At 50.0% G+C, this 21,860-nt stretch overlaps 7 protein-coding genes across 7 annotated transcripts; 3 read left to right on the top strand and 4 right to left on the bottom strand.

The window, feature by feature from the left end:
* Positions 1-581: 581 nt before the first annotated feature.
* MRS44_018660 (uncharacterized protein) lies at positions 582-2,483 on the bottom strand (the record flags this gene model as incomplete). The annotated part of the gene is made up of 2 exons (XM_065616131.1): positions 582-1,227; positions 1,285-2,483. 2 exons carry the CDS (start codon positions 2,481-2,483, stop codon positions 582-584), a joined length of 1,845 nt encoding a protein of 614 aa, XP_065472203.1.
* A 1,022-nt stretch (positions 2,484-3,505) lies between these two features.
* On the bottom strand, positions 3,506-5,821 carry MRS44_018659 (uncharacterized protein; the record flags this gene model as incomplete). The annotated part of the gene is made up of 9 exons (XM_065616130.1): positions 3,506-3,558; positions 3,677-4,154; positions 4,214-4,580; positions 4,632-4,705; positions 4,757-4,950; positions 5,022-5,099; positions 5,146-5,568; positions 5,627-5,713; positions 5,779-5,821. The coding sequence occupies 9 exons, from the start codon at positions 5,819-5,821 to the stop codon at positions 3,506-3,508; spliced, it is 1,797 nt and encodes a 598-aa protein (XP_065472202.1).
* Positions 5,822-6,439: 618 nt separating this feature from the next.
* Positions 6,440-8,150, top strand: MRS44_018658 (uncharacterized protein; the record flags this gene model as incomplete). The annotated part of the gene is made up of 2 exons (XM_065616129.1): positions 6,440-7,680; positions 7,736-8,150. 2 exons carry the CDS (start codon positions 6,440-6,442, stop codon positions 8,148-8,150), a joined length of 1,656 nt encoding a protein of 551 aa, XP_065472201.1.
* Positions 8,151-9,954: 1,804 nt separating this feature from the next.
* On the top strand, positions 9,955-11,550 carry MRS44_018657 (uncharacterized protein; the record flags this gene model as incomplete). The annotated part of the gene is made up of 4 exons (XM_065616128.1): positions 9,955-9,959; positions 10,016-10,532; positions 10,590-10,788; positions 10,946-11,550. The coding sequence occupies 4 exons, from the start codon at positions 9,955-9,957 to the stop codon at positions 11,548-11,550; spliced, it is 1,326 nt and encodes a 441-aa protein (XP_065472200.1).
* Positions 11,551-12,961: 1,411 nt separating this feature from the next.
* MRS44_018656 (uncharacterized protein) lies at positions 12,962-17,599 on the bottom strand (the record flags this gene model as incomplete). Its single annotated transcript, XM_065616127.1, has 10 exons — positions 12,962-13,003; positions 13,340-13,550; positions 14,184-14,797; positions 14,851-15,401; positions 15,457-15,736; positions 16,372-16,390; positions 16,450-16,549; positions 16,599-16,866; positions 16,921-17,089; positions 17,139-17,599. 10 exons carry the CDS (start codon positions 17,597-17,599, stop codon positions 12,962-12,964), a joined length of 2,715 nt encoding a protein of 904 aa, XP_065472199.1.
* A 650-nt stretch (positions 17,600-18,249) lies between these two features.
* On the top strand, positions 18,250-18,757 carry MRS44_018655 (uncharacterized protein; the record flags this gene model as incomplete). Its single annotated transcript, XM_065616126.1, has 3 exons — positions 18,250-18,408; positions 18,469-18,626; positions 18,685-18,757. 3 exons carry the CDS (start codon positions 18,250-18,252, stop codon positions 18,755-18,757), a joined length of 390 nt encoding a protein of 129 aa, XP_065472198.1.
* A 1,746-nt stretch (positions 18,758-20,503) lies between these two features.
* Positions 20,504-21,193, bottom strand: MRS44_018654 (uncharacterized protein; the record flags this gene model as incomplete). Its single annotated transcript, XM_065616125.1, has 1 exon — positions 20,504-21,193. One exon carries the CDS (start codon positions 21,191-21,193, stop codon positions 20,504-20,506), a length of 690 nt encoding a protein of 229 aa, XP_065472197.1.
* Between the last annotated feature and the right edge of the window lie 667 nt (positions 21,194-21,860).

The raw sequence follows: 21,860 nt of genomic DNA, 5'->3' as shown, positions 1-21,860 counted from the left end.
CCAGCCACACATTAGAAAACGCCTTCACCAGGGCTTCATCATGGTGTAATGGAAACACTTCCCGCGCAATATAGCCCTAGGGGTCTATTGTTCAGCCATTATTTAACTTGGAGCTCGATGGTTCTTTGGCCCGCCGTGGGTAGCAGCAACATCGTCCTCTTTCGGCTGAATGAATGGATTTTAGTACGCCCGGTAGGACTAACCTCGGGGCCAAATTCTTTCGGCCGAAAGGCACTCTGCACTCTTGAATTTCCGTGGCTCAGGCTCCGACCCGTCTGAAAGGGGAGACCTGCTTAGCTAAGCCGCCGCGCTATACCGAATTGAATTAATCGTGAGCCAAGACTTTTCAGTGGGCCTCACGCTATACCGAATTGAATTAAACGTGAGCCAAGACTTTCTTATGTCAGCGACCAACTTGTCAAACTTCAATCCATTTAATATTCTAAACCACGATAACTTATTCCACAAGATAGTGAAAAATATGGGACTAGTCTCATTCGATTGCATTTTTCTTGCTCTATTATGCATATCATATTTTCTCTGTTCTGACAAGATTTTGTTTTCGGAACTCACCGTCATCCCTAACCCCCATTTCTCCATATGACTGTGGTGGTCCTCTGTGGTCCCTGGGGCTCGTCCAACTTCAGTCTCACGCCCCTTGAGGCGGAGCCGAGGTATCGCAATGCCTCTGGACCCGGATGACCAAGCCGTCTGTGCCATGTCAGGGAATCTCCCTTAAGGGCCCGTCTGCGGGTCCAAGATGTGTATCTATTCCTCCTCCGAGTGGCCGGCACTCTGTCGGTGATGAGGGCAGCTTGGGTACACGGTTTTGACTGGCTGGCCTCGCGATATTCGAGGACCTGTTGCCCATGGGTCTCTTCGACCTCGCCGAGATGGCTTCCATCTGCCCTCCTCAGACAGTTGTTACCTGGCCTTGTATCCCACCAAAGGCCTCGCTTCCTCAGCTTCGAGAAAGAGACGAGGTTGGTAGTGAGAGACGTGCACAGGGCAACGTCATAGAGCTTGAGCCGCCTCGGTGATCCGTCGGGGGACTTGAGGGTAATCACTGCATCGCCATAGCCGTTAATAGTGACTTGGGTCGTCCCTGACCAGAAGAACTCTCCTGGAGGAGCTGCCCGAAGCGTCTTCATTCGCGAGGCATCCCGGAAGATATGCAGTGTAGCTCCGGAGTCGAGGAGAACACTATCCTGCAGCGGATAGGCATCGCTGGTCACGAAGGCTGCCTTCTCGCTGCAGGAGCCGGCCGGTCTGAGTCAAGCCGACTCGTCCATCTTGATCTTCTTTATCCGGTCGGCTAGGTTATCTTTATTCTCTTCAATGCGCTTCTTGACTCGTTCGGTGATCTTCGCAGACAGGCGAAAGTACTGCGGCCGCTTTTCAGGAAATGCGTAGTAGCATTTGGCGAGTGGGTGAGAGAGGTTGCAGGCAGGGCACTTGCCTTCCTTATCATCCCCTACGCTTTGGCTGCGACGCTTCTTCCCCGTTGGGTGGTTTCCTCGTTTTCTCTCCCGAGGTCCTTCAGCCTCGTCACTACTCTCGGCTCCTTCGGCTGAGAGGAATGCTCCATGAGTGACCTTGGCCCTCTTCCTGGGCTCCGGCTGATTGGTAATGACTCTTCGTATATCGGCCACTGCCTCTGCGACCGTGAGGGTGTTGTCCCTTACTCGGTTTACTTGCGTGACGCTGTAGGCGTTGACCCAAGACTCTAGGGGGGTTGCTCGGAGGGTGATCGTTAGTTCGTTAAACCACAGGGTTGCTAGCTTCGCCTCTTGGAGGTCTACATCTCTGGCTTCGTTGATGGCGTTCCTCCATTGAGCTATCCATTCTCCCGTAGCCTTGTACGTATTGAGTCGGGACTGTCGTGGTTTCTCGAGGATCTCACGGTATTCCCGTTGAGCCTTCTGTGTGCGATCAAACTGGCTGACACGGAACTCGTCGTAGAGGGATTTGATCCAGTCGGCTAGGTCATGGTCGGGGGAGCAATGGTGACGCCCGAGAGGATCGTCAACAGTCTCCATGACCCAGTTCTGGATGGTGTCGACCTTCTTCTGAAAGTTCTCATGCCTCTTGAGGAGGTGGCCGTAGTTGCTCCACAGTGTATTATATGACCGAAGAGACTTATCCGACATCTCATTGATCTGTTCGAGGCTTATCGCGGGGTCGGTCTCTTCTCTGTTGGCCGAGTCATCGTCGCTGGGCACCACTCCGAGCGTTCCGGTTCCTTGAGTGATTGATGACGGGGTCGTCGTTGACCCCGCCCTCGTGGTCACTCCGTGACGTGACGGGCGAAGTAATGTGATATCTGGAGGCATAGGGGGAACCGATATCATAGGCGGTTTATTGGTCTTTTCAGGGTCAAGGTATTCCCAAAGGCCTTGGTGCTTTGCCTTGATCTTGAGGGTCTTGTACCAGGTGACCCAGTCGTCGTCATTGACTAGCTTGATGTTTGAATTGGTCGTCATCTCTTTGATGGTGCAATGGCGATCCGTCTTCCGGATAGGTATTCAATTGATAGTTATGAATAGCGTATGAGACTCTTAATTGTCGGAAAGCACGTGTGGCACCAAGATGACTACAATTGTGTTGTTGTTCTTGTTGAGTTCAATCTGACTGTCTGAGGTCATCGCCACTTATGATATACGCAGCTCCCCCTCCTTCTTGCCTAATTGGGCCAATTTCCTTCTTGGGGTTCCACGTGAGCTTGTTGCGTACAGGGCCCAATTCAACATCAATCAGGCTGTGGTTGGTGTGTTCTGTTTCTCCAACAAAATAGTCTATATTTTTCAGTCTTTTACAATGCTAAAGGGGCGTATTAGATAGGGTTATATACATAGGATTAATTATACCTAGTAAAAGGTTGCTAAGACTTTAGCAGAGCCTTGCCTAGAGTAAGCCCCTTATTATTAACTAAGGCAATTTAGGATATTAGGCAATAAAAATAAGATCTTTTAGCTTAATCTGGCTTTCTGATAATTATTTACTCAGTCTAGGACAAGACTAAGTTAAGCGAAGTATAGTCCTTTTAGTCTTACTTAGTCATAGCTTTCTATTATGGCTCTCCGCCCTGGCCTTAACATGGCCATGACATATAGCAGGTAGAGTAAGAATTAAGACTATCACGCCTCGTTACCTACCTACACGCAGGCACATAGTGTCGGATACGAGGGTGGTAAGTCAAGATGAATGATAATCTCAAGACGGAGAATAGATTAGTGATTGATTCAACTCTGTCTCGTTGTCTTCTTCCTTCCTCGTCCTCATTATATTTGACGAGGTGAGGCCATGATACCAGACCCGCCGAACCTGCAACAAATCTGTACCACTCTGGCTCTCGTGGTGCACTCTTGTGACAATCTGGGTAGAGGCATATGCAACAGCTATCTCTTATTTGAAAGATATATATTTTGGTAGAAATTGCCACTCTAGACCTTAATGTTAATAATGTAGTTATTACTTAGGATGGCCCTGAGAGCGACATCTAGAGCTAAATTGCCCCACGTTCGGCAAATCGAAGTGGCATGTTTACATATCGAGCCCCTATATGATGCAGTAACGTGTCAGTGACATATCAGACTGTTGTGACCATTGAGGCCGATACCGAGTACTCTGCGGGGGGAGGAAAACAAAAATTCAGCACCGAAGCTAGGAAACTTACGAAGGAATTCGCCAACGCTCTTGGCAAGACCGTCGAGTCGAGGCGTGGAACTGATCCCACCATCCAAAATGCCCTTGATGCGGAAATGAACGCATCGAATGTTTGGCAGCTCAAAGCGTTCCAGAGTCAATCTGGGATCGTATTCGTCGCCCAGCAGTGTCTTGAATGTCGAGAGACTTAGGAATGAGCGAAGCCATTCGTACTCATCGTCTTCTTGAACCCATAGCCCAACATTCGCATTGGATCCTTTGTCTCCCGACCGGGCATGTACCCTAGTGCCGAGACATACCTCTTTGGTAGGACCGTAATTGCCCGAGACATCAGGCGGGGTAGCATCTGCGATTTTCTGTCCAGTGAAAGGTGCTGTGTTTGGAGGACTCTCAATTTCCACCACGCGGTCTCCAAGTACAGCTCGTACGCTTAACTGATCATACTTGATGAGGAATGGTAGATAGGCCACATATGGCTTAGGTTCCATCTTTGAAACGTTAGTTGAATTTGAGCAGATTCTGCGATGGTCAAGAAGGGTTTCCATACCGTTCGGAAATCCATATTCAGGTGCATCCCGGGGAAGCCCCCAAGCCAATAGCCCATCAAAACCTCTTGTACCCGGCGGAGGGGCTCTTGTCGAGAGGATTGAGCGAAAATTCGAAATTGACAGGTTGCCAAGGCCTGGGATGCGGGATTCTCCTGCGGAACACCATATTGGTCGATCCGGAAGGTTTGGTAGTCAGATTTGTCCGGGATGTTGTAGTCAAATGCCCCCTTCAACGTAGCCAACTTTTCCTTTATATCCAGACCAACAGCGTATACGGAAGTCTCGCACTGGTAGCCTCCGATAGAGCATGTTGCGAGCTTCGTGGTTGGTGGAGGCAGCAGACCGCGAATTCCAGTGACAGTGACTCTTCAGCATATGTCAGTGGCGTTCCTGCAAGGGCTTGTAGAGACTGATTACCTATTCTTTCCAGTGTCCCTGATCTCAATGTTCGTAATGTCCGCGATCACGTCAGGGTTCAGGTAGAAGGGTCCCTGCATAATGCACTTAGCATCTGAGTGTTCACAAAGTCGGCTCTAGCTTACTTGGATTTCGTACACAACTTGAGCGGTGATCGTGTTGCGACTGACCAGACCCTTTGCCTGGTCCTGAAGAAAGATGTGGAATTTGCCATCTGCTTCAATCTCGGCTATCGGAAACCCCTGATTTTGGTTCTCGGGGATGCTCTTGAAGCCGGAAAAGTTGCCGCCAGTGGCATAGCAGCCACATTCAATACAATCTACCCGGAAGTTAGCGCGGGGATAGTTCATCAGTTCGGGTGCCCCGGCTGTTTCCAGGGCAAGAACTTACGGCCGGCGATAAGAGAGCCAGAAAGCTCTTTCAGGTTTGAAGACTTCCATCCGTGCCACCAAGCGGCCGCACCTGTATCTTTGATGAGTAGTTGAACAGACCGTCCTCTGGCGGTGGAACTCACCCATCACAGGACTAGCGTCGCAGCATCGTCCACAAATAACAATGTCAGCGCCGAGATCCAGGGCGGCGACGATGCCGCCCATGCCAAGGTATGCGTTAGCGCATAACATGTCTTCCTGAGCCGCCGCTAGGGTAATGCTGGCGTCGTCAAGATGAACGAGTTCGCTGGACTGCTTCAGGGTGTCAATCATTCCAATAACGTCATCCCCTTCGACGTAGGCAACTTTCAGAGAATCTATGCCGTAAGACAACAGCTGCTCCTCGATGGCTTGAGCTAGTCCTTTGGGATTCAAGCCGCCTCCGTTGTGGATGATCTTGATACCTTTCTCCACGACTGTTTGCGCCACTTCCTTATCAAAGGCTTTCAAAAACTCTTTGTCAAAGCCTTTGGTGGCATCCTGCCTCCTTTCAAGAGCTTGCCAGGCTGAGGAGGAAAATTGCGTTAGCCCTCAAGTCACCAATTCTCATCAGGAGAACGCTACCTATGTTTGCTTCGGCGAGGTAATCAGCCGTAACGAAGTCCACGGAGCCTTCTTTGACAACCCGGCGAAGGGCGTCAGGGCCATCGCCTATGCGATGATGGTGAGAAACAGTGGATAACAAGTTGACAACGGCTCAATTGGGATAAGCTTACCAGTGGCCCCACTGCAGTTAGCAATTCGTACGGGAGCGGGCATGTTGAGTCGACTGGACGTATTTTTTTAGACGTCGAAGAGTTATAATTGATGAACAGTAGAGAAGTGAGTTGTGAACTTGTCAAAATATATCTTGGAATTGGCCAAGCTTGAGGTTACGCAAACGGGTCGTTTTTATTCACCATCTGTAAGACGACAACAGTGTACGTCACTGATGCTCACGTCCCACCTCTTGTAGTGATCCTCGGGGTAAATCTCCCTTTGCAGTCTAGCGCAAGCGCAAGGAGGCCATTCGCGTCAGAAAAATCTTGGCATCTCCGCAAGGTGTCTGTTGAATCTGTCAGAAAAGTCCAACACTTTTGTGGGGTTCCCTAAGCATGTCAGAAAAGTCTGACTGGGACAAGGTGCTCACATTCGAACAAGGAGGCGTAGGGAAGACCGTAGCAAGCAAGTAAGCATTGCTCCAGAGGCTGCGCCCCAACACTTCGTTTCATGAAGAATATCAAGGGAATACTGTGGTCACAAGTATATCTATATATATGCACATCGCTATTCTCTCAGTCTAATTCCTTTACTATCGCTACCCTGACAGCTACCACTCAATTCTATCAATTCCGTCTTTGAAGACAAGAAACACAACCATCAACCTATCGAACCAAAATGCCTCCTCAACAGCCTTCCCTCCAGGAAGAGTCGGCACGTGTCTTCCACGAATTCTTATTGAATGACACAAGGCTCGGTCTGCCAGCCAAGGTCCGCGAACTAGCCAAGAAGACTACCTTCGATGCGGGTACTGTCTCTGCACCATATATTCCTGCACCGCTCAAAATAACGGAGTCCAGCGCGGCACTCTGGGCTTTGGCGGCAACTTACGCAAACGCCATCGCGCATGAACGATACGGCATTGAGCAAAGTGTCACCGTCAATACCGACCTTGCGAGCCTCTTTCTAGTCTCCGGTCTCATCCCCCGCGTTGATGGGAAACCTTTGACAGATCCCGACCTTGCTGCGCGGTATGCCGTGTTCGATTTAGGTCGCATCTTTGAACGTTGGAGGTTCAACTGTACCAATGTCTACCCGACAAAAGATGGTCGCTTTTTCCACCTACATGGTAGCCTGGACTCGGATAGAACTCTTTCTATGATGAAGCTCCCCCTTCATAGAACCGATATCACGGATGAGATGGAAATTATCCAGGAATATTGCAAGGCGGTTTCTCAACACAACAGCGAGTGGCTGGATATTGAAGCCAACGAGCATTGCCGACAGGCCGGTACTATCTGTCTCACTCCCGATGAGTTCCATTCATCTGAGCAGGGAAAGGCCATCGCAAACGATGCCATCTATTCCACCGAACAATTCGACATAGACACGCTACCGCCTGTGCCGTACCCATCTTCGACAAAGAAACATCGTCCGTTGGAAGGAATCAAGATAATCGAAATCTCGCGAGTCATTGCAGCGCCGACAATTTCGAAACTAGCCGCACTTTATGGTGCCACCGTGGTCAGAGTGTCTTGCGCATCCCAGCCTGAGCTTGGGATGTTGTTGATTGACGGCAATCTCGGCAAACACGACACGACAATTAACCTTAAATCCATCGAGGGAAGAGAACAGCTCCTGCAGCTGATGCAGGATGCTGATGTGGTTGTTGATGGATATCGGCCTGGGGCATTGGAAAAGCTTGGTTTCGGACCTCGATACCTCCGAGAGGTAGCAAAGCGGCGCCAGAAGGGAATCGTGGTCGTGAGAGAGAATTGTTACGGCTGGCATGGCCCCTACGTCCACCGAAGTGGCTGGCAGCAGATTTCGGACTGCTTCACGGGTGTTAGCTGGCTTGTTGGCAAATTCCTTGGGCTCGATGAGCCAGTGGTTCCATCTCTGCCTAATTCAGACTATCAGTAGGTTATCCCTTTCTGATTCGCTACGTTCCTGCATGCTAACCCTAATCTCAAGGACGGGTATTATAGGTCTGATTGGCATTCTTGCGGCGATCGACAGGCGGGCAAACGAAGGTGGAAGTTACCTGGTGGATATCTCACTCAACCAGTATAACCAATTCCTCCTTTCCCTTGGTGAGTATCCAAAGACGGTACAAGAAGCGATCCGAGCTCAGCACCGCGACCTCGAACTCCGTCATTACCATACCATCTTCGCTGCAACACAGAAGATGGTCAAGTCTTTGCAGACGTCGGTGCCGAGTTTGTTCAAAGACGAGTACTGGGATGAAATCGAGTCCAATTTTGGCAAGGAGGACGGAAAGTTGGAGACTTTGACCTATGTTCGACCGCCTACAAAGTTTGAGGTAACTGAGCTTGGTTACGATGTTGGAAGCTGCTTTCCTGGTACTTACGAGCCTCGGTGGCCATGACTAACGTCTTGGCATATTCAGTAGGCTTTTACAACTAGATAGTTCTCAGTAGTTCCTTGCCCTTTATTAAAAGTAGAATACTAAAAAATATCTATATTTTGAAAACCTAGGAACCTAAGAATTACACTTGAAATTTATTAGTAGAAATATTTTTAATTAAATATTGTAGTAATATATTTAATAAGCTTATATTCCAATAACTATATTTTAACGGAAATTATGACTCTAGACCTAAATTATAACTTCATAAATCGACTACTACATATTCTAAGTTCTATGTCGTGCGAATCACAAGGTGAAGGGATACATGTGGGTTCAGACGACAGAAGTAACATAACCCAGTTTGTAAAATTGACGACCTCCCCGACCATCTCCACCCCAGCCTGATCTAACCAATATACTAGCGATGTCTTTCTGCCAACAGGCACTGGCAGCTCGCATGGAAATAGGGCCAAGGTCCCCTAGATAGCACATCGCCTGCTGAGAAAGGCGGAAGGCTGCGGGTCATTCCCCGGCAATTTGTCTTCGGCTACTTCGGCACCACCACTCTCACTATCACTGTCTCACCCAACTAATGACTTAACCAACGCCCTTGTCCACCTACCTCGATGAATTTCGAGAAGTCACATCAGAACACAACATCTATGGCGCTCTGTAGCCTTCATGAGGTCTCTCATGACAGACTGCACCCAATTTGGCGGTAAAGCAGAGGGCGATACCTGTCCATTGTTTTCGTGGCTTTACCTGAAATGCCTGCCTTCCTGTCCACTGCGGGCCGAGAAGATAGAACCCCTGAACTCCCTCTTCAACCAAGGAGTACCGGACATCGGATCTCACATTCCGTCATACCCATCAAGTAGATCTGTGTCTACTCCTTTGTCCGAGCTTTGAGACCATGTCCGGACTTGATACCCCCCACTCCGTAACCAACACAATACAACCTGTCAAGGCGGATAGCTGTTGAGAAGGTTTTTGATCTCGTCCACCTCTACGCTGTCTTTCTTAAAGAAGCCAACGCGTTTATACCTGCTGTGAACTTTCCTACAGATACTTCGGCACCTCGGATTTCTAACCCTTTTCCAGGTGTAAGGAGAAGGTGTCCCGAATTATTTTTATTCCTCCCCCATCACCACAATAAAGTACCTTTGCCTTGTCCTTGCCGCCTTTGGTACGTTTTGACTCTAGTCCGTGTCTTGATGTAATACTACCTTACATGATTACAACTGCCAACTTACACCCCAATATCAGCCCTTGACCAGGCGGCGGCACGCCATGGTGCTTATACCTTCCATCGACGTCGATCCGGGGAATAAATTAGTAAACACTGCCGCTCCAAGGTGCCGACCGAAAGCCACCTCCACCCCCGCCCGGTCATCCAACAAGGGGAATATCTCGGGATGTGGAGGGACTCGGGCTGGCTACCTGAGGATGACTTCATTAATCATATTACCCCGCAAATCCCTCCAGTCGATCACCGCGCCAACGAGACGGTTCCCACGCTAGCTTGCTAAACCTAGCTCTTCCCCAGCCTGGACCGACCGGGATCATGCAGGTTCAGAAGGCGGTGCCAGTTCTTCCTGCTTTAGAATCTGGGGAGTCCCATCCGCTCACAGGAATCTAGGCTTTATGTCCCACGATGTGAATGACAATGGCGTGTTGCTCCTTGACCAGGGGCCGATTCCCCACGATCCTGCCGAATGTAGAAAGAACAAGCGCTTCAAGTTTTCCATTATAAGTAGCATTGGGGCAGTCAACAGAACACACAGATAGCCTTCAAACCTCTCGTCCACTCTCAACAGTCAATATGCGGTGGGAATTCATCACCAACCTTTGTTTTTCACTCTCGGCTGTGAGCTTTGCGGTAGCGTCCCCCCCGCCCACCGTGGGAAGGCGCCCCTGAAGCCGCGCCTTCTGGTGTTGACCGACATCAGCCCTCCCACACATGAGCCCGATGACTTGGAGTCTCTCGTTCATCTACTGGCTAGCGTTGACTTGTTCGAGATTGAGGGAATCATCTCTACCAGCGGCGCCAGCTACAACGGTTCCGAACCTCTCGCCACAAACCTCATCTTCAAGGCTATCGACGCGTACGAGAAGGATCTGCCCAACCTATCGAAACGTAGCAAGCAGACCCGGTTTCTCCGCGACGAAACTGTGCAAACTAGCGGCTACTGGCCTAGTCCTCAGTATCTCCGGAGCGTCACCAGAGAGGGTATGCAGACCCGTGGCAATGCTTCCATTGGACTAGGCAAGGGCAACGCTGGCACTCAGCATATTGTCGACGTCGCGGATCAGCCCGACCCGCGTCCGGTGTTTGTCACCATTTGGGGTGGCGCAAACAGTCTTGCCCAAGCCTTTTTGGAAGTGAAGCATAATCGATCCGTCAAAGAAGTCGACGCCTTTGTTAGCAAATTCCGAATTCACTCCATCATCGATTAGGACAAAGACCCTTATGACCCTTATACCAAGAGCTCCGCGTTCTGGCTACGTCAGACTTTCAAAGACTTGTTCTACATCTGGAACGAGCGCGCTTGGTCTTATTACTCCAATTCAAACCGCGACGTGTACTGGCCGCGTATTCAAAAGGGGGTGCAAGAGCATGGCGCTCTTGTTGTTGAATTGCGCAGTGATGCTGGGTGTGATTGATAAAATCAAGGTTGTTATTATTATTGTCATGGTGAGAGCTCCCTAGGGGTTTATATCCCATGCGATTCCATCTAGGACTTGCAACTTTCAATCTAGGACTTTGTGATGTGACCCTGAAGTGAGGGGGAAGCTCCTAATTATTCCAACAGCTCTGGGCAAGCCGTATCCCAATTTCCGCTATGGTGTCGAGGGAGACACGCCCAGCTTCACCTACCTCTGGCCAGGGCTGAACGACCCTCAAGATCCAACTCAAGCGAGCTTCGGAGGCCAATTCGCCTACAACTTGTCTCCGGACAATGTGACCTGTGTATACTCGGATAACGAAGAGGCGGTCGCCAACAGGAGTGTCGCGTCCATGGCCGACACCATGGAGGACCAGCTCAACAATTTCTTCTCGCGCATGGACTGGGCCGCTCATGGGTCTGGTAACCGAAATCCCAATCTCGTGCTTAACAGGGTTGGTGGCTATGACCCGGTTGTGGTCAAGGCCAGGGTAAACAGGGGTCGAGTCAGCCTCAGCGCCCAAGGCTCGAGCGACCCGGACGGCAACAAGATCACGTATAGCTGGCACCATGACGCAGGAACAGGCTACACGAAGCCGGTCAAGCTCCACGGTAACAAGTCCAAGACTGTCTCAGTTGAGATACCTCCTTGTGCGGCTGGACAGGACATTCACATCATCTTGCGGGGAGTTGACAACGGCACACCGCCGCTGGCATCGTACCGTCGGGCCATTATTCGTGTCAAACATTGAACTGTCATGTTCGACTGCCTGGCATGTCTGCTAGAGGCGGGAGTCTGTAGATGGGTCCCAATTCTGGGGCGTTGTCGTTCACAGAAACCGAGAAAAAATAGCAAAACCCCCTAGTTGTCTAAATTTTTTCGTTCTGTGATTTTTTCCTCCACTGGACCTCCGAGTCTCCTCTTGAACCCAGCCCGCTCCTCACTACCAGCTTCATCGACTTCTCGGCTGACTCGCTACCCAGGATTGATCCTGCATCGCCTCAATTAGCCGACACAGGCGGCTTATACCATTGAGAAGGTACCTCTTGAAGTTGTTGTTGTATTGTTTACTTCTATGCCAGAGGTGACGCGGATGACGAAGTTGCGATACTTGTGGATGAAGCAGCGTGTTCACTGAGCCATACCAGGCATTTAGGTTCTATGAAGACATCGCAGGATAACCCGCTAGTTATTAAACTCCCGACAAATGCTGATCTATGCCACCTCGTGAGCCTCTTTAGTCTCGGCAAAGAGGATAGCTTCCATATTACACGCACCCCCTCGAAAGCTGTGTGGAATAATCTCGGCTGCTTGTGCGTGGATTGAACAGTCGGTTTTGGGGACTTAGGTCTGCCTGTGACTGCGGGGCAAGTGCCCCACCATGGCTGATATCAAGACTGCTGCTGCCACTATCGTGGTGCAATCCTTGACCTATATCTGCTTTGACCTAAGTAGGACGTTGGAATTGATGTGGTGGATGCAGAGCTGCTGCTGTACCTCGGGAATTGATCATTTAGGGTAGCTTTTATTGAATCGGCGAAGTCGGTGCTAATAACGTCTGGTTGTCAAATCGATTGCTATTCTAACAATTGCCGAATGCTTTCACAAAGGAACTGGAACCCTTCCAGTCTCTCGTTGTCGATTAAATTGAAGGCAGCATTGAAGATTGATCCTAGGTAAATCTGTCCTGTTGGCCGGAACAGAGGGGGCTTGAAGCGATTCGTGTAAGACGGTCCTCTGGCTCAGTTAAGCCATCAAGGGTCGCGCTTCAACTACAATAAAGAACGCGGTATCAACATATGATAGTATCATATCCTAATGCTAGCACAGTGGTCTTTTTGGGTCTTTCTACTGCCCGTGGACTGCAGTAGAAGACTCATACCTAGAGGCATCATAAAAGGTCATTCAACCTCAGGGGGGACATCTAACTGCTCTAACCTCGGCCGTTCGTGTTATACATGATATCAAAGCCGATGACCTCGTAGAACCTCTTCCACATCTGAAGACAGTAGGGAAGGTCCAGACAAGGCCAAGAAGATGATTCGGATATCATACGCTCACTTGACGAGATAGGGAATCTGCCTCTCGTCGAAGAGTTTGATGAGTGCCGCTGCAGGTGTATATCCATCGAATTTATCGCGGTTAACAAGAGTTCTGGTGATTTAGATATCCTTTCGTGTAAGGACAGACTCGGAATATTGTTCCTGGACGACAGTTCGTACATCGCGAACTCGGATTCCAACCCTGCGGCCTATTGGTTCACTCGATAGCATTAGAAAGAATACCGTATTAACGAGGGGATTAGTAGCCATCTGGGTTGCGTGGTGGGCAACCCTATCTCTCTTGCCATTCGCGCACTCGTTCGTACCACCGAATAATCTCAATAGTCAGTCTCTCCCCCCCCCCCCGAAGACCTTGCCTACTAACTTCAAGTCGGATTTAAAGTCGGCCCTTGTTGCAGTTGGGGGCCGTGGGGTAGATTGCGGTGGAGAGGAGAATAGTAGTAGATCAGTTTCATAGCTTGATATGTGTATTCTTACTCGCTGCGATCGTGTTCGCTCGGATGGGGAATTATTCAAAAGGTGTATCTCGTGATCGAGACGGAGCTCCCATGGAGTCCCTGCGATCCATGAGGCCGTGGGAAGCTTGGAAAGCTGTGGGTAAGATGCGAAGAGATTTCCAAGCGCATCTTCATCGCCGATGCCGCGGTAGTGCTCGATACTTGTCGCATTGTTGGCAGTTGATTGTGGTCTATCCGTAAGTCGTAGTGAGCTGAACCTGCCTGGTCGAGCCTCTAGCTGTCATTTTCGACGACGTGATCAATCGCTCGGACTAGGCCCTTGGGTACGGCATCTTGAATTACTTCCTGGGCGATGACAAAGCTCGGATTCGGACACGACGAACGTTTTTATCGTCAAGGGCTGGGAGATTAGCAACGGATAGTTAATCACCTGATGGAGAGCGGCGTGTCAGTCACGATCTGAGGAATTACATGAAAATTATAGAAAGTATCTAATTAAGTGTTATACGTCATATTTCACTTGAAAGGATAAATTTATATCTACAGAAAGCTCATTCAACATATCAACTCTCAGCCCTAAACTATGCTCTTATTATGCACATCTCCTATTTCTAATACCATATCAACAAAGTCTAAGTCCATAGCGGTTTCATACCTAGAAAGAGCTTTTTAATCCGCTTCGTTAGTATAGAGAAGATGAAAACACATTACAACTCATAGATAAAACAAACAGCATTCGCATAGGTAGGCAATGAATGCTTAATTCTTCGTGCCAGGATTTCTTACCTGATGAACATTCAATCATATGATATTTTCTTGCAAAGCTTTTGCTCAGCTTCCAGGTACTGGTGTCTTGTGCTGACAGAAAATTCACAGCGTCTGCTTCCGGCCCTCTACCAGCTGCCATGGCGTCGCTTCTTGTGCATCCTTGACGCCAAGAAGCAGCAGTAAGTGTAGATTTTGACGCCTCGTACGCCGTATTCATGCTTGGATCTGTGGCCGTTGCGAGCTCGGAGATTGCTGCAGTATGTTTGTGAATAATGCACCTAAGCTCTTGTAATATCGCTCCCTCAATTGGATCACGATTTATGCCAGAGCTGTCCGCTTTTTCGTTCGCCTTGAAAAAGGTCCAATCGGCATTCCTGACATAGGTAGAAGAATGGTGGTGTGTGTCGATCCAATTGTTGACGAAATCAAACACATTAAGCGCCACGCCGTATCGTGGAATTTCGATGACAGTATTGAGGACGATGTCGCGCTGTAGTTCGTCCAAGTCCAGTCTCGAGGCATTGACAATGCATTGATCTCTGATTTCCGGCCAACAGATGAAATCGATCAGCAGATGGTGTTTTAGTACTCTGCCGTTTTGTCGATGTTGTAGACGAGTTGGCGCAAAAGGCTGCGGGATGGTGGCACCATCATCTGGAAGAGCACTTAACCGCCATCGTACTATTTTCTCGAGGTAATCTGCACGACCCTATAAGCTGTTAATAGCTATCTGACTTGAAAGGATAGGTACCAAAAACTCACAATGTGATACACATAGGACTCAATTCCGGCAGCACAGCTGAGCAACCGTATTGCGGCTGCCGATACTTGCTGATACAAGACTTCATTTTGTATCTCTCGCAGTGAAAGAGTGAGACCTGCGGGTGTCGCACTCATCTCATCCTCGAGGTATTGCCGACAAGCACTCAGAACTTTGTTGGCAAACTCAGTTGGAGACCGAACGTGAGTATGATGCGTGCCGATCTGTGGCAGGATATCAAATAGTGTCGGGGCTTCATGACTGAATGCCACGGAGTTTTCTAGCGTGGAGAGGTTGCTTCCAAGATTTAGTGTGGTAGCACCCGCAAAATCGTTGAGAGGGAGACCCAGGCCAGGGTTGTATAAGAAAGGGCTTAGGATGTTGCAGCTGATATTCCAAGAGTTGGCATCTGCAGTCGTGGCTTCAGGCTGGCTTGTTGTGGCACCAACAGACGCATTGAACGAGTCTGGCCCATCCAACTGCTTGGACGATACAGATGATCGGTCTCCCTTTATCTTGTGCTTGTTTAGCAACAAGTCGAAGACGGGTTCCTCTGCCAGGCTTTGGTTAGCATGACTCTGCGTGGGACTTTTTGACAGGCTGAATACCGGCGGCGGCAGCGGCGGCATTGCTCATGCTGAGGAGACGCTTCCGAAAGTTGAACAAGGCCTCCTGGAGATTTTCGTTGTCGTCAAGAAGTCTCAGGTGCGACTGAACAAGGGCAGAATATCGGTCTTCGCAGTCCAGGTTGGACGTCGACTGGATTGCTGTAAGAGCATGTTCGAGATGCCGTGCTCTGGCAGAGTCACGCTCACGTCGGCATTGTTGCGAAATTCGATTCTGGGCACGCTTCCGCGACTGCTTGGCATCTTGCTTGCCTTTGCGTGCCTGTGGATATTTTTCGTTGTTGCTCATGATCTGGAGTTGGCGTTGGAGTTGTCGGAAGCAAGCTGTGCCTCACTGGAAAAGCTCCAAAATACGCTGGCCAGTCGTCCAAACTCACCGCCGGAAGTAGAAACGCGAGAGTTTGGTTCTTCCGGTCCGACCGAAAAGACGCGTTGGTAGCCGAGTGGAGTTTGCCCAAGGGTATTGACGGTTGTGGCAGCTGAGGGCCGCAATAGGCCGATAATAAACGCAAGGGATCGGGGGGGTAAGCGACGTCACATTTTGCCGACCTATCCGCGATCGCCAGTTTGCGGGGAAAGATCCCCTTGGGAACCTTGTACCATCGTCACACTCGCCCGCAGCCTGGAATAGGGCACGTAGTTAGGCAAGGGATTTAGGATAGCTTCGCAATTACAAATTGAAACACTCGCCAGTCCACCTTAGTCCACGGCAGCCTCTGGTTGATCCACTGTCCTTAGATATCCAGTGGACTATAATTTACATACTCTACTCGAGCAGCCAGTGGACTTTTAACCCTGACTCGGAGTCCGCCGCTTCATGTCACACTTCGACTTATTTACGCATCATGTCAACCAGTTCGCCGTTTATAGCTTCGCTGCCCGCCCCAGGAGATCTACTGCCGCCTTGGCCATGCCCCTGAGGTAAATACACAGATTAGAAGAAGATTTTCAAGTGATGTTCGGGAAGAACCTTACCAAGATGCCTGGTACCCTGCACCTGCTGCTCCATAATTATGGATGATAGTCATGCCGTCCTTTTCCTCTCTTCCTACTCGAGGACCTCCTTTTCTACAAGCTGCTCGGATGTCAGTATATGTGTCATTATGGACTATAACCACACTTACGTCGAAGTCCCGCCCCCTGTTTTAGAATCTTCAGGTCTTCTGGCTTCCCGAGTTCAGGTACCAGTGCGCAGCATCGACGCTTGATCTGCTCGCCGATCTCTGGATCAAATGTTCCGCTCCAATCATCATTCAACTTGCAACCACCCAGAATTGCAGCATTCTCTCCCCGAGGAAAAACATGCGTATTGTAGGTCCCAAGCCTATGCTGGGATCTGAATGCCATTCTGGTAATGCCTCCAGGGGGAGCTTCCACTACCAGAATTTGGCCCTATGTTACTTGATTAGCAAAGCCAGAGATGCGCTGCGTAAGGAATGCTTGAACCTTTGAGGGATACACAGCTTTGTCTTGGACTCCTCCTAGAGAAAAGGCTCCGAGACCAGTGCAGTTGAACACTGCAGAGACGTCTGGGATTGTTTGCGGAATGTCGCTGATGTTATCGACCACGGTCTGTTGGATATTGACTCCCAACTGTTTCACCTCGCCATAGAGCCTGAGCACTATTAGCAATCGCATAATAATTCATATCGAGAAGTGCGTACCAAAACAAATACCGTGGTGTGTCGATGATGAATGTAGATATATCATATCCAAATTTGGCGCCTTTTGGAAGCTCATCGGGCTTTAAATAGTGAAGACCCGCAAGGTCTTCATACCAGATCTTCCCAGTACCTTTCCTCAGAATACCAACTGTGTCAATCTCTTCATCATAGACTGATCGCAGCGTCATCTTCCGGACCCCTGTTTCTGGCCGTGTGCGGGACAGCTTCTCAAGTTCGAGATAAGTTGCCCGGTCCCAGTCCTCCTGCGTGCCGTTATCAGTAGCACTTGAGACCCAATTCGCCCCCGCCCAAGCCGAACAGTAGGTGTGATCGGTGTCACCAGGTAGTTGCTTCGCCAAGATTGTAACTTGTGCCGAACGCTCACGGCGCTTTAGCTCGAAGGCGGTAGTCAGGCCGGAGACGCCGGCACCGATCACGACGTAGTGCTTTTGACGCAACATGTTTGCCGGTGAAGAACGAAATGTGAACGTGGCTAAGGTTGGCTGTAGCTTATGGTTCAACTCAGAAACCATGCGCTTTTGCTCGCCGGGTGTCTTGTAGGCTCACCATTGTATTTACCTTATCAAACCTCGGCCACAGCGCCCGAGGAAGTCCCACATTCCAGTAAGTCCACCAGAGACGCCAATGAGAGGCTGAGCCGAAGTCGAGTCCTGGGTGGGGCAACTTGTTTTCCAAATAGCCGACTTGGCTGCAACATGCCGACTTACGGATTGGGAAACTCTCGAGACATCGTCATTGACTGCCAGCAAAGTCGTAAACTAGCAATGCCTAATGCCCATAGATAGCCCTTATTTCAATGAAATACAGCATGTAATTCAGCAAGCGAAAGAAACAAGCAAGCGAGAAACCATCTCTCCAGCTTCTCATCAAGAAGTGGTTAGGAATTCTCCCCGCAACAGAGGTCCGAGATGCCGAGATAATCGGATGGAGACCCCGGGGGCTCAGGTGCCGCCCCCGAGTGTCAACAGCCAGAGGCGAACCAATTGGTGTTTACTCCAAGTAATGGATATGACGTATAAAACGCAAAGAAATATCCCAGATAAGCAAGCAACTAGCCTGCGTTTCTTCACTATTTGTTATTCCCAGCATCATGCCCACCCGAACCCCTGTCCTGACTGACAAGGCCCCAGCGCCTCGTGAGGTCTACAGTCAAGCCATTGTGGCCAATGGCTTCGTCTTTTGTTCTGGTCAAATTGGCAAGAATCCGGCAACTGGTCAGATGGTCAGTGGGACAGTCAAAGATCGCACTGTAAGTATTCGAACGCACGACCTTGATCGCTTTGGCCCGACTGATGTCCCATTGCTGTAGCGCCAAACCATCGAGAACTTGGGACGTGTTCTTGAAGCAGCCGGCTCTAGTTTGAACGATGTGGTAGAGGTGGACGTCTTCCTTACTACAAGGGATGATTTTGCCGCCATGAATGAAGTCTATCTCGAGTATTTTGGCGAACTCAAGCCCGCACGCACGTAAGTGACATGAACCTGATTTATCTCTCTATGCAGATTATTAACACTGCAACACCAGATGCGTGATTGTTAAGGAACTTCCCTCGCCGACAGATGTGGAGATTAAGTGTACGGGACTGATTACAAAGTGAGCTTGGTTGGTATAGTCCTGAAAGCTCCTAATACTAAAGGTTAGCCAGATCAGGTTACCCTAAGTTATAAATGCTTTTGCTTGTTTGATTGTTTGGTCTGTTGGGTCACTGCCTGGCGTATCGTTGCGCAAAGCCACCCCAGACCCCACTGACTCTTGGGGAAGGCTTCTTGTGCACTGCGGCGCTTGCTAAGCTAATGGTGCTGGTCGGCGTGTCAGTGTTCGTCGAGTTAGACATGGTGCTGATAATGCAAATTGGCAGTCATTGATAGACAAGGCAGAGGGGAAGAAAGAAGGTGAAAGGATCGAGTCAATGTGCGGCCGGTCGTTCCATTGATAGAAGTAAATCAACTGCTACACGCAGATACACTACGCCTTTCTTGCTTAGTAAATCCTTGCCGCTCTTGAAAGCATTACAGTGGATATTGAAGCCCTTTTATAGGCTCTCATCTGCTCTAGACAGTACCCAGGGCTTCTGAGATGCAATTCCTGTCGCCTGGACCAGGTGCTTAGAGACGGCTGTGCGTAGGCTAGTCGGGGTCTAGAACCTCGCTGTCTATAGCTGAATTGACTGATTGTTCACAGTCAATGCTCGACGAGGAGGGTTGGAGTACCTGCAGGATGGACCTTAGGGCTTTGCTATTCTAAGACATGGTAGACATAGGAACCTTGTCTGGGTGATACACACGTGTCACACTCTTCAAGCTTAATAGACGTTTCAGCATCTTGACTTCACATTTATTTCCAGGCGAACGGTTTAGCTTCTTCAGGGCACAGGATATATGGCAGACGCTCGAGAGAAGCTAATGTTTATGCTTTATATCAAGGGTAGCCTGGAAAAAGAGGACATAGCCTCACTACTCAGTCCCTTAGTCCAGCTTGTCAAATCCCATCTGATCCCAATTTTTAAGCACCCTCTCTTTTACCGACTTGGGGTATGAGTGTTCAAAATCAGCAGCCTCCCAGTCCTGTCCGCTCGTGTACTCCGATGGCAATAATGCATCACATATAACCTTCCCTCCTTCATGGTGTGGTCCACTACCACGCCCCATGAATGGAATCAAGAAAAATCCCGGGACATTGTCATATAAAAGTTCATCCATGCCTGGGCGACACCGCGTAGAATACGCCCACAAAATGTCCTTCTCGTTATATATGTCTATATCCGGCCCGACTAAAATCATGCGGTGGAAAAAGAAGCCGGTTTTGTGATTGAACACCAAATCGCCGACAGTTCTCATGAAAGCTTTGGGACTGGTGTTCATCGACTGCAGTTTAGCTGTGTCGACTTGAAGAGTAATCCAAACGCCCTGACCTGCGAAGGGAGCAAATGCAGCAGTGATGGGCAAGCCGGCTTCTTGACACAGCTTCAGGACCTCTGCGAACGCCAGGGGACCGATCATGGTTTGCTATGGTTCGTGTCGTGTCAGCATCCATTCCTGTATTCAACATGATCCAATTGGTGAGCTTGCTGTCTCGTCAGTCAGTCTACCACATGCAGATATCGGCAAGATGGCATGATCACGGTAGGTGATTCTGTTGACCGTGAACTTGGGCCACTCGTGTCTATCTCCCGGAAAGACATAGCCGTGCATCTCACCGAAGGGGCCTTCGGGTCTGGTCTCAGTGATAGAGATCGTACCCTCCAGCACGATCTCAGAGTCAGCCGGGACGTACAAGTCGTTGGTGTCGCACTTTACAAGCGGCATTGACAATCCTGTCAGTGCACCAACAAAGTCGGCCTCACTTAGTCCGCCGGGAAGAGGCATAGACGAGGCCAAGGTGGCGGCGGGGGGGACACCAAGGCACAAGCCCATGGCACGTCTTCACCTCTCTCCTTCCATTGTGCCCAGATCTTCCCGATATGCTGAATCCCAGCCACTACCCCCGTCAGTTCACGCTTGCCACAGACCATAGCCCGTGCAATAGACCAGTTGGTCCACGTGCCATCCGGAGACCGCACGATGTGCATGCCCATAGTTTGGAGATATTTGCCACCATCTGACTGATGGAGCATCGGCGATGGTAAGCTGTCCAAGTCGATGTCATCGCCCTCAATACTGTTTTCCTTGCAACTGCCAGTGGAGATAATGGTGGGCGGGATGGCCTGGAGACGTGCTGCCTGCTGTAGCTTTTGCATGATGTCGCGCATAGTTGCGTCAGGCGGTAGGGCTAAATGACGAGCAAGACGAGAGAACCGGTATTTGGGCGGCTTGCGTAGCGAGGCTTGTGCCCCAAGAATCCTGAAGAAGCCATTCTGGGCGCCCACGAGGTTGTTGAAGAGCGGAGCCTTATTGTCGGTCTCACAGACAAGACGGGTGATGGCGGCAGCCTCGAGGTTTGGGTCAATAGGAGCATCGATCTCAACGAGGTCGTCGTCTTCCCTGAGGGCATCGACAAACGCACGAAAGCTGAGAGCTGGGCTAGTTGAGTCCATTTTGGCCATGCACACCTAATCGCTGAGTGAGAATGATTGGAATTGTGTGCTGGCAAAGAAGGCAGAGCATGACTCTTCTTAAATATAACATGACCTCGAGGCTCAATGCACGTATTAGGCTATGCTCGGTTTTGTCGGTCCCTAACTGCCAAAGTTGAAGCCAAGTCGGGCTACCCGGAGGCGCTCGGGGCCGAGCATTGACTCGGGGGGTCTCGGGGGGTTGAGCCAGACGGACCGGAAACGTCGGCATCACAGTCTAGCTCGTACATATTAAGTTCTCGCTTAATAGATTGCGCCACGTGATCGGGCGTGGGGAGAGGTGGAATCTCCCAGCTTGGCAATAAGCCAAGTTCTTACTCATTCAATAATACTCCTGTATTCGGTGGATTGAGCTTAACCATGGACTCTGCCGTAAATGATGCTATCGACCAAGAAGAAATCAACCGAGTCCTGAGGTCAAAGCGGAAAACGTTACCAAGATCATGCCTTCCATGCCGCCAGCGAAAGGTCAAGTGTGATCATGGTCGCCCATGTCACACGTGCCGGAAGCGAGGACATCCACAGATATGCTCGTACAGCTACGGTGCAGCTCGGAGCACGGGGCGCTGGGAGGGCCAACCTATGACTTGGCCGCCGTCTGCATCTCCAGCCGAGGGACCAGCCGAGC

The sequence above is a fragment of the Fusarium solani genome (assembly GCF_023522795.1).
Source record: "Fusarium solani strain SB1 chromosome Unknown bctg00000016, whole genome shotgun sequence".
Taxonomy (NCBI): Eukaryota; Fungi; Ascomycota; class Sordariomycetes; order Hypocreales; family Nectriaceae; genus Fusarium; species Fusarium solani.
This window is presented reverse-complemented; position numbering and strand designations above follow the sequence as displayed.